Raw genomic sequence first — 12,538 nt, 5'->3', positions numbered from 1 at the left:
TTAATTAATAATTTAATACTTTAAAAAATTTATTTTTATAAAAAACACATTTCTTGACTACACTATACTGAAAAATAAACAAAGCTGAATATCACATATATGCCCCAAATATAAGGCAAAGATTTCCCCCCAAACCTCAGATGGTACACCTTGTAATTAAATCTTTACAAAGTTCTTGCATTATAGAGCTCTGTATTAATTATCTTGAACAAATGCTTGTGTAAGACACATACACCTGAAAACTTCAATCAATGTCATTTTTAAAGGTTTATAAGGTCTAATGAAGGAACCAGTGAGACAGAAGATGATGTTATGATATGGAAAAAATGTCATCAGATTAAAAAAAGTGGTTCTAGTGATGATGAATGACAGGTACTAACATCAAAGTTGCATATGAAAAGTGTAATGTAACTTTCATGAAGTAGGAAAGGGGAAAATACTATTTCTAATACTTTGTATGATATGCAATTATATGTATGAATAATTATACGTATGTATAATTAAACTAAAATTGAATATTAGAAATTAGAAACATTTGGCTATTTCATGACTTCCCTAAAAGCTCATATATTCAAGCTGTCTAAGAAATATTTTGAATCTTCTCATCGGCAAAAGGGATAACTGTTTATATACACAGTATACATCATTTAAGTTTTCTCCTTGAAAGAAACTTATTTGTGACTAACACACCTCTTGAACTGCTACTAACAGCGTTCCTTTCTTTCCTATTTGTCTGTACGATTGGTTCAAAACAATCACTGTACTAGTTTCTTCAGTAAAGAGTTCCAAAAATAATTTTCATAGAGTAAATTTTAAGAAACTGTTTAACACATATGCAGCTGCTACTTTCAAATTATGTTAATTACTTGAAACAGTTACTTTCAACTGTCATATGCAGGTGTTAAAAATAGTTTCAGTTAAGTTCTAAGTTATGCAAATTATTCCATAAAAATTAGATTGCATTTCTGGAGAAGTGCCATCTGGCAGGAACTGATAAGAAAAGAGTTTCAGGAACTAAAATGAACAATTACTTTGAAATGTCCCTCCCTACTTACCATAGTCAGTGAACAAGATATAGACATGGATTAATAATGAAATCCAAAGGTATCTGTTCCTAAGCATACAAATACCTGAAGAAGGCTTTAAATATCTGAGCCATGCTACTAAGACATCAAGAAACTATGATACTATCAGTAGCGCTGTCCAACAGAACTTTCTGCAATCATGGAAATGTTCCGAATCTCCTCTGTTCAAAATGGTACATACTAGCCACAGTAGCTAATAAGCACTTGAAATGTGGCTAGTGGGGACAAAAAGGTCAGTTTCGCTTTTCTTTTTTTAAGTTCACGAGATATGACTAGTAGTTACCATTTTGGACAGTACAGCTCCACAATACCTACGATTCACATTAGGAGCTTACTATAAACATGGAAGGGCTACTGGAATCTGGGTCTAACAATTTTATCTGAAGACAGTTCTAAGTGAAACGTTTAAAAATAGAAGATCTTCATCCTATTCCTTACAATCAATATAGCTGGAGAAATAATCTACTTTATAAAAGAAATCAGCATAAAAAGAACTTAAGTGCCATAGCATATGGCCTCTAATTTGGTGCTGTTTTCTAATCCTAGCAGACAATATGAATGACGACAGATACGCAGAACACAGACACGAAACAGTAGCAAATCAAGTGCCTAGTCCATGAATTAACTATTTGTAGCACACACAAAAATAGTGTTTTATGGCTTTTGAGTAGGCAAAGATAAACTAGTCACCAGACTGGCTGTCACACTTTTACTCCAGAAGATTTGTCAAAGGGGATTTAAAAAAACAAAAAAAATTTTAAATGCGGGAAAATGTAAACATATATAGAACAGACAGAAAAGATTCTGACATACCCATAACTCAATCATTATTAATAAACGACCAAACTTGTTTCATCTATATCCCTCTTCACTTTCCTTCACCTGGTATTATTTTGAAGTAAAATCCCACCTAGGATTTCATATATGAGAATTAAAAACAAAACAAAACAAAACAAAAAAAAACTCCCAGAAAAAAGGGAAATGAAAGTACTTGATTAATTTATCCGAGGGAAGAGGTATTCCAGGAAAAAGAAGTGATATGCTGGGATTACAAAACTAGAGACTATCAGTGTGCATGAAGCATAAGGAGCGAGCAGAGGAAGAGGTCCCCGGAAGACAGTGGCAATGGGAGAAACTCTCAGGGCACAGTTGAGCAGCATTGCTCTAGTTTAAAATAATAGGGAGCCAATACAGGTTTCAGAGGAGACAGGGTAAAGAAAATGACTTTTGTGATAGCATGGAAGCCTGACTTCAGAAGCACTGAGGGTAAAACTAGGAAGGAGGATTTTGCAGTGCTCCAGCAGTTTACGTATTTGTTCAAATAAAACAAACAAATATCCTTCCCACATGCTAAAAAGGGAATGCTCTACCCATTTCAGGAGAAGCTTTGCTGGTGAATATTTAAATATATTTTACTTTTTTTTCCAATACTGAATTTTGCTTTAGGACTTACACACAGAACTGTTAGTTGCAATGTGACTAATCCTTTTTAGCTCACTTGTGAAATAATTTGCTAAGAATATCAGTAAGATAAAACAAATATTACATTTAAAAATTTGTTTAAATTTTAATTTACATTACCACTAATGTAATTTTAAGACAAGACATTAACATATCAAATGTAAAAAATCTAAGCTAAAGTACTGACTGAAGGTTTTTTTCTTTGTTTTGTTTTCAAAAAATGCTTAAGGATTTTAGGCTCTGTAGAAAGGGGGTTGGTGGGAGAATGATGGGGTAAGAGTTTAGGTAAGAAAGAATGGGCTGGGCGCGGTGGCTCAAGCCTGTAGTCCCAGCACTTTGGGAGGNACAAAATCCCAGCTTACCTATTTACACTCCAGGAAGTAGAGTTCAGGAAAAGCATGAAGCCAGTAAGCCAGCTGTGATATGTAGAAAACTTCATTTGAAACCTGTACAACACAAGAAAATGAAGAGTATCTTTTAAAGCATAATTTTTTTTAAAAAACAGTAAACAAATACTGGAAATCAGGATATACTAAGTAACTACCTTTGTGTTATCATTCCATACAGTATCTGTGCACCTTTAAACAACTCTTCAACAACTGCTTTCCCCATCTCCCTGTGACAGTCCCACCATTGGACAAGATCCCTGGATTAAACAGCAGGCAAAGATATTATCTGCAGAAAGCTATTGACATGTAAGCCAGCAGAGAGGAGTCAGAGCCCCTATTAGTTCATTAATACTGACTAGAATGTCATGTTAGCTACTGAAAACATAACCCACACGTCTATGCAGTTTCATCAAGACAAGAAGGGGAAAAAGACTGACACAAAAGCAAAGGCTCATAGGTTAATAATCACCTGAAACTGGAATAATTCCAATTTCAAACACCCTCTTTTTTTTTTTCTTAGGCAAATGTGGTAACTGTACCTGGTTGGAACATGGAGAAAGCCCCAAATAAATGGAGGCAGAGCTAGGATTAAAGAGAGTCAGAATAAGGTATACAAGGGCTCTCCAGGAGCTATATCATAATCAGTCTAGAACTAATACTCTTCTTTTGACATTATATTCCTCTAGCCCTTCTGCTTCCTCTTTATTCTCCCCTCTCCCTCTCCTCCAGAAGTCTAAAATAGAAAACACAAAGCCAATCTAATTTCTCGGCAGTGGGGGTGGAGGGAATACAGTCCCACATAAATACAATATTTACAAAGTTTGTTGAACTAATAAAACTTTAGAAATCAAAGTATGATTCAGTAGAGTGGGTATTACTGTTGGACTTAAAATATCCACAGTCACGTTATTCTCTTCTTTCCTTCATATCTTCTCCCTTCTCCAATTCTCACATCACAATGTATTTACTAAATACTGTCTAGGTGACAAGCACCTGCACCATACCCGGCACATTGAAGGATATAAAATAATTTTTACTGCTACCAAGGCACATATAGTCTTAGTGGCTATGGGCACAATGCAAGACTTACAAAAATGAGATAATTATAGAACAATCAAAACAATATATGGACACTACATAAAACATCTACCAAAATGACAAATTTGGGGATACGAAAGACCAATACAGGCTAAAGTAGCAAGGAAAATTAATATAGAATAGTTGTACTAGAGCTGGGCTCCAATAATGAATTATTCAGACGTCTTTGTAACCACTGAGCACTTTAACCTGGCAGCACTGTACAAACTAGAGAAATAAACAAAGAAACAATCCCTAACCTCAAGAAGTTTATAACAGAAGAGAGTAAGAAGGGAAGATGTCAAAAGAGACAGGGGTGGGGAAAAAGAAAAGGAGCAAAAGTATAGAGAAGATGGAGTCATAAAAAGGAGAAAGGATAAGTGAAAAGAAAGGAAAAGGATAAGTAACAAATTAAGATTATGTTAAAATCAGTTGTCTCAAGCTTACAAAGAAGTTGAAAAGATTAGAATAGAAACATTAAAAAAAGGTACACAGCATTTTTTTCTTACGGCAGTGGGACTGTCAAAGACATATTTTCATCTATTTTATGCATTTGCCTAAGGTCCTAACGAGAACAACAATGAATTCTGATTAATAGCGACATGACCATGGTTCTTAACAAAGAAAAGGCTGCTAAAAATGACTTACGTCATCAGGTTATGGGGATAAGCCCTCCATAAGATAGTTGGGTCTGAGATGTAGTTTTCCTAAGAAAGAAGATACAAAAATTAACCTGTGAGCATAATGCAAACTTCTTGGAAAATAAGACATTACTTTCATTTCTCAAACATTTACAGTTCCCCATAGCAGGTTGCAAAGAGTCTACTGATGTCAAACTCCTTAGTTGTTTTAGTTATTTTCAATCCAATTTGAGTTGGTTACCTGAGCAAAGTGAAAATCAATGATATAAATGGGATATGGAATCAGGTAAGAAACAATTCCTGGCCCTAAAAAATCTTTCAATCCCGTAGAATAAAAATACACGTAGACAAACATAAAATCACCAATAAGAGGCACAACAGTGACCGGGAGAGAAGAATTTTGTCTTGGGTAATCCGAAGATTTCAGGAAAAGTTTGTAGCATCTGACAGGAGACAAAGGATCAAGGTACTACCGAGTTTTATGGAATTACATCAATAAAATACTGCCCCAATTTTTTTCTTAGATAATCAGATCTATTCAGTGAGAATTACTGCATACGTAAAAAAAAAAAAAAAGATTAAAAAATAAATAAAATCTAAAGGGATTTTTGTAAGAGTATTTTCCCACAGAAGCATAACTTTTATGTTTTTTTAAAAAATTTATAATAGTTTTTTAAACTAAGATTTACGTATTACCTATAAAGTATTATTAAAGCAGCAGAGTAAACTCAAATGAGCAATGGAATAAAAAGCTGAATTTTAATCTACCTCCAGTATGAAGTGCTTTACCCTGGAAAACTCCTGTTACTCATCTGTAATATAGTGATTAAAAAGAATTATGTGTCTGACAAACTCAAAAGTATGTAAAGTATGGAACACCATATAAATTTAAGGGATTGTTATCACTAATATTAAAGCAAATACCTTTTTCTCATTAGTAATAGTGACACAACTAAAGGTTTTGATTGCCATAACTGAAAAGTTATAGAACATTTAAGAAGCTTGGAAAACACTGGGGCTGTTTCTAAAGGAGGAAATGACTGTGAACATTACAACTCATGTAACCTAGTAGGAGTATCACTCACATCTTAACGTTTTTTGCTGATGCAGAGGTATCTGTAAATCACAATAAGTTATAAAAGTAAGGCCGGGCGTGGTGGCTCAAGCCTGTAATCCCAGCACTTTGGGAGGCTGAGGCGGGTGGATCACGAGGTCAGTTCGAGACCATCCTGGCTAACATGGTGAAACCCTGTCTCTACTGAAAACACAAAAATTAGCTGGGCATGGTGGTGTGCGTCTGTAGTCCCAGCTACTTGGGAAGCTGAGGCAGGAGAATTGCTTGAACACGGGAGGCAGAGGTTGCAGGGAGCCGAGATTGTGCCACTGCACTCCAGCCTGGCGACAGAGCAAGATTCTGTCTCAAAAAAAAAAAAAAAAAAAGATATAAAAGTAACATTCAGAGTGACTAAAAATGAATAAGCCTTTCTGAAACAGTAAATATAGTTTAGATTTTTTTCTGTATAAAAAATACCTAAAAGAGATATATCACTGAAACTCTTAACTTATACTAGTTCATTAGCAGAGTTCCTAATCTTAGATAAGGAAGGAGAACAACAACCTAAGAGGACATACTTAAAGAGATGAGAATGAATGACATACTTACAGAGATTAGAATGAATATGCCCCAAACACAGGCAAAAAGGTAGAATGCACTAAGCTGACCAGATTCATTAAACTTGCTGTGTTTCGTTTTGGAGAAGTGCATTCGCCTGTTAATTTTCTAAAAATAAAAACAGCCATTAGTAATTAAGAATAAATTATAAATTATATTTAATATATGACTATCAGATTATGGAGAGCTAGTACTTTATAAAGTATAGATTTCCAAGACTGCATACTTACATCCAACATATACTCCTGAATAACGGCATGAATAATTATCGCCACTAGCATGTAGAAGAAAACTGTAGCCAAATCTTTGATACCATAGTAATAAAGGGACGCTGATTCAGTAGCTTGTTCTTCTGAAGACCAAAAGGACACAAATACACAAAAATATACATAAGGTTATAAAAACAGCATTAAGTACAACATAGTTATGGAAACAAAGAAGAATAACCTAATAAAAAAGTTCTACATAAACATCATAAATAATGTGGTCTTGGACATCTTGAGTCTTAGGGGGGCAATGAAAATCAAGACTATCTAGAAATCTAAAGCTTTAGAAATTACTTACAAAGATTTGACACTTTAGTCACAGCCACCAAACACCAAAAAAGAGGGAAGAGGAGGCCACACTCAATAAACTGATATTATCACAGGGGTATAAATTAGGTTGATAAAGTTATACTTAGCCTATTGACCTATTTTTTGCAAAGGGCTTTTGAAACTTTCTACTTCTACTTTCAAACTACACAGTAAATTATGATTCTGATGGAAAAGCTGATTTGACCTGTATTTGATTTAGTTTTGATCTATAAGCAGCAGAGATAAAGGCAACTACTAAAGTTGTTTTAATCCTTACAATTGCTATAATTTTCAAAACAAATCTTTATCGAATACTTGTGAATTGATGACACTTATTCTTAAACTTTATGTTTATGGGGAACATATATGTAAAAGAGCTTTATTCTTCTCTGGCAAATTCAAATTTCAAAACAGTATTGTAGTTTTGAGTAACCTGATAACTAAATCACTAAATTAAATATTTTAAAAACTATACATAACTGAACAAAAACCCAACTCAGGGGCTAGGTGCAGTGGCTCACCCATGTAATCCCAACACTTAGGGAGGCAAGGATTGCTGGAGGCCCAAATTCAAGACTGACCTAGGTAGTACAGTGAGACTCCATCTCTATAGTAAATTGAAAAATTAGCTGGGCATGGTAGTGTGCCCTTGTAGTCCCAGCTCCTGGGGAGGCTGACTCAGGAGGATCATTTCAGCCCAGAAGCTGGAGGCTGCAGTGAGCTATGATCACGCCACAGCACTCCTGCCTAGGCAAATTTGGCAAGCCCCTATTGTCTCTTAAAAACACACACATAAACCACCACCACCACAACAAAAAAACCCCAACTAAATGGGGTATACTACATCATCTTACATTTTAAACAAAAAACTGTGCAAGTTTACTGCCTAAACCAAAAAATACCCCATCCCTCACCCATGCTAGTTAATTATATCACTGTATTAAATTACAATCAACTTCTAAGAAACACCTAATTTTTACATAGATTAAGAAATAACATTTTTGAAATAAAACCTAATAGTTTGGATGCTGTTACCAGATAATTCCTAGAGTTTATGAACACATTTTCTGGAATCAAAATAATTGTTAAAAGTAGAGCACAAGAAAAAGTGAAAATAATCTTAGAAGGATTGCTATTACAGGTCCAAAATGTAACTTGCAGAAAAACTAAATCTGCCGTTGTGCTTTTAGAAGCCTTGAATGAACAATGACATTTAAACAAATTTTAAAAATATCTCTTCTTATAATTTTCTTAGGAAAAAAACAGAAGGCAGAGAAAGCAAAACAAAATTATTTTATGGAATTTCAAGTCCATTCACAAAAATATATAGTAAACAGAAAACACATATAGGGTAAAGTCAATCAAAAACATCAGATCTTGTATTACAAAATGATCAAAATAACATTCAGTCACATCATGGATGAGATCTCTGACGATTAATTAATGCAGGACCTAGTATTCATGAAAATTTCCAAGTTTGTTCAACTGAACTTCTATTTACATAGAAAATTCTTAGTGTAAATTACCTACCTGTTGCCGGGAGGGTGACATTGTACTGAAGAGTAACGAAAATGATAGAAGCTTTTGCCGTTATCTAGAAAGAAGGAAAAAAAGATCAAGTCAATTTGTGACCCTCTCCCAAATAACACATCAGGGGCAAAAACATTATAAAACCTGTCCCTAAATAGAAGCACCAATGGCCCCCTAGTTCCTGTGGAACCCTGACAGAAAAAATGGAAATTACTGATTACCAAGGAGCTAATGTAATTCACCAGAATACTCTTCTGTGGTTTAGGTAAGATTGTGTAATTCATCCTTAACTTTAAGATTTCAAAAGACATTTTCTGCAGTTCCAGAAAACAGTTATTTGACAAATAACGATTCTCTACTCTAGCCCTACACAATGAATAAAAAGTTCCTATTAAGACAAATTTTAAGTATAAATTAATAAAATAAAAGGATGCACAGTTAGCATGAGAAAAGCAGATCAAATATAGGGTCTGTGGTATGGGTGTGTTAGTATCCCACACACCTAGCATAGTTAAGTGGTCAATAACTGTTTAACTGACCTGACTACTGGTAAAATTGGTCAGAATAGAAAAATGGAACGCTTACCCAATCTTTACAGGCACCAGGCAAAGTGCTAGACAAAAAAGGAGGAGATGAAGATGGATAAAATAATCCCTAATGACAAGAAGCTCCATTGTGTGAAGAGTATAGGTAAATAAACTGTTATAATACTGTAGAACAAGCGCTAATAGCTTGCACTATGAGTACTTGGGATAAACAATGAGCTTTGTTGGTTTTTTTTTCTGGGGTAGAATGAAATGAAGGAGTTATGCTTTGCTGGAAAATAGGCATTCCCTAGGTTCACAAAGGGGGATGAAGAGGACAGCACAGATAGAAGAAACAGAGCATGGCAAGGTCAAGTAGCAGTGAACACAAGGCCAGGCACAGGATGCACATCAGGAAGTGTTAGAAACGACTAGAAACATTATTGAGTGCTAGAAAGGACCTTGTTTTCTGAGTTAAGTAGTTTAGATTTCGTTTTTGCACAACTGGAGAACTTTGAGGATGGGAAAGTTCATTTATGTCTTTTAGAAGGATTGCTGTCTGTGACCTCCTAAGTGGTCTCCCAGGCCCCTTCAGATCCATTCTCCACACTGCAACTAGAATGATTTTCTGATCATGTTATCACATCCCCCTTCCTACCTGCTAAAAATCCTTTACTAGATTCCCATCTTTCTAGGAGAATGTGACCACAGGACTCTATGGTCTGACTCCTCCCTCTGCCTCTGCAGCCTCAATCTCAGACCACTTCCTCCTGCTCCCTTGCCTCCTGCAGCACCTTCTACCACAGGGTCTCTGCACATGCTGTTCTATCTAAAATATGGTTGGAAAATCTTTCCCATCAGATCTCAGCTGCATCACACCTTTTCAAGGAAGTCTCCCTGCCTTCCTAGAGTAGGTCATTTCCTTTGTTAGATTATCTCAGAGAACTGTGTTCCTTTCCTTCAAAACCATACTCTGGCTTGATTATATTAATAATTTCTGTCTCAACCATTAGAATGTAAGCTCCAATAGAACTGGGACCATGCCTGTTTCCACTCATCACTAGATTTTCAGAGCCCAGCAAGGGGCCTGGTACATATTAGGTAATTAATCAATATCGCTGAATAAATATCAGTTAAAGTACAAACCGGAGTGAACATGCACCCAAGAATGAAACTTCTGCAAAAGACCACATGAAAGATAATGAGGCCTGAACTAAGACAGTGACTGTGGGATAGAGAGGCACTCAGAAGACAAAATAAGGTTTGGTAAGCTAGAAGAAAGAGTACAAGGTTATTTATTGATACCTACAGCTGAGATTTCTGGAGAGGTGCAGTAAGGCAGCTAAAACCTAAGTCTAGAATTCAGTAGGGAGAATCCAGCTTAAATGAAGATTAGGGAGTCTCTTTTTACAGATAATAGCTGAAGCTGTGAAAATACATAAATCATATATGGGGAGTGCATAGTATTTGTAGAGAAGTAGGACGACATCAGACCTATGGAGAGAACAGGGAAAAAAGCAAAATCTTCAAGTCACTGAAACCAAGAAAAATGGTCAGAGGGACAGAAAAAGAAATAAAGAGAGCTTGGAGTCCCAAAAGCCAAAGGGGAAACATTTCTAAAAGGTGTGGTTAATAAAGTCAAAGTTTCAAAACAGATGTGGGAGGAAAGGGAACAACAGACGGAACAATTAAAGAAGTCATCAGTGGTCACGGCTTGAGTGATTCCAATTAAGTAGTGAGAGCAGGAGCTGCATCGCAGTGGATTGAAGAACACAGGAGCACAAAGTGGTATCCAGTAGATGCCAGGTCAAAATTTATGTTGTTTTTAGGGTAGGAGAGATTGAGCTTGTGTGGGGGCAACAGTGAAGGCACCGGGGAAAAGGGAGAAGTTAAACACACAGGAGAGAAAGAGAACAATGGATGGAGGCATATGGTAGGGAACAAAATTGTAAGGACTGAGTATTGCACTCCCGAACAACTTTTCCTCTTAGATGGGAAGAAGGCAGTAATGGACGGGACAGTTAAGTTCAAAAGACAGGAAAATGAGGAAAACCGCCCTTGATAAACTTTTATTTTCCCTGTATGGGAAAAAAGCAATGTCACATATTAAGCATAATGGGGACGTGAATGATGACTATTTAAATAGTTCCCATAGGGAAAGGAGATGGCCAGGGAAAGTAAAAAGATCCCGGATGTGAACGTCTGAGGTTAGAAACATTTGATTTGCAATATTATCTACCAGCATAAGTATGACTTTCTCTGGGAATTGAGAGGCATAGAAAAGGCCAATAGTGGAGTAAAGACTGCAGGAAGAAAGGCAAAACAATGAGGGGGCTAACATACCGGAGAAAGGGAAAGGGGGCTACGGTACCACAACAGCTTTGACTAGGTAGAGAACCGACTTATGACTAGAACAAGGGAGGTGAACAAAACGTAGGTTGTAGCTGAACTCTGCTATCCTGGAATTCAGGAAGTGGAAGAAGTCAGGCTTGCATGACAAAGTGCAGGATACGGCCAGTAAAGTGAGTTGCTCAACTGGGTTAGGTATGAAGGTCTCTTGAGTTGAAAAGGCTACTGAGGCTACTCTATTAAAATTTGGGTCATTAACAAGGACTCATTAGAGCAGAATGATGACATGAGTCTCCAGGGCAACACTACTTTCTTGTGATTATTTTTAGTAAAGTTGAGTGGTCACTACATTTCATTTAGTTTTGCTATCTTTGTTTAGACTATATATACACACAGTCTAAACAATATATATACACACACAATATATATAAAAACTATATATATACAACTATATATATATATACACACTCTATCTCTTTTACACACAAATACTCCACATATCTGTTTCCAGTTTGTAATATGAAGTCACCACTGTCACACCTAAGAACACTTTGTTAAAGAGTCCCTTACAGGCTGGGTGCGGTGGCTCACGCCTGTAATCCCAGCACTTTGGGAGGTGAGGTGGGTGGATCACCTGAGGTCAGGAGTTCAAGACCAGCCTGACCAACATGGTGAAACCTCATCTCTACTAAAAATACAAAAATTAGCTGGGTGTTGTGGCGGGTACCTGTAATCCCTGCCACTCGGGAGGCTGAGGCAGGAGAACTGCTTGAACCCAGGAGGCGGAGGGTGCAGCAAGCCGAGATCACGCCATTGCGCTCCAGCCTGGGTGACAGAGCGAGGCTCCGTCTCAAAAAGAGTCCTTTACAAACAACAAATGAGATTCTTCAAAGATAAATTTAGCATCAGATTCTAAAAGCAGCAAAAATTAGATTATCCTTTTAGCCAGGCTTCCAAATAAAATTAAACTTTGGCCTCCAGCTTGTTTAGCATGTGACTTTAAGTAGAAGAAGAGGAAAAATGTAAACTACACACTCCAAAAAGTTTCAAGTTTAAGCCAGCAGTCATGCTCCCAGCCATTTCCAGGCCTCCTAAGCCTCACACACTGCTAGCATTGCTTCAGTTAAACTCACACCACAATTAATTAGTAGTAAGATAAGTTAGTTTGGAATATAAATAGGCTACAGAGATATATAATGCACTCAAAAGTAAAAATACCTGAGTTTATGAGTTTT

The 12,538-nt window shown here is 36.4% G+C and overlaps 1 protein-coding gene across 1 annotated transcript in view; it reads right to left on the bottom strand.

Annotated features, from left to right (window-relative positions):
• TRAM1 (translocation associated membrane protein 1) overlaps window positions 1-12,538 on the bottom strand; it is a 32,244-nt gene that overhangs the window by 15,307 nt on the left and 4,399 nt on the right. Inside the window, 6 exon segments of the mRNA XM_017872736.1 lie at window positions 2,909-2,979; window positions 2,982-2,992; window positions 4,661-4,719; window positions 6,317-6,433; window positions 6,556-6,677; window positions 8,431-8,494. Of these exon segments, the coding sequence (XP_017728225.1) occupies window positions 2,909-2,979; window positions 2,982-2,992; window positions 4,661-4,719; window positions 6,317-6,433; window positions 6,556-6,677; window positions 8,431-8,494 (444 nt within the window).

This window comes from Rhinopithecus bieti, unplaced genomic scaffold (genome assembly GCF_001698545.2).
Source record: "Rhinopithecus bieti isolate Rb0 unplaced genomic scaffold, ASM169854v2 scaffold_6536, whole genome shotgun sequence".
NCBI lineage: Eukaryota > Metazoa > Chordata > Mammalia > Primates > Cercopithecidae > Rhinopithecus > Rhinopithecus bieti.
Note: the sequence above shows the minus strand (reverse complement) of the source record. Positions and strands in the feature narration are given on the sequence as shown.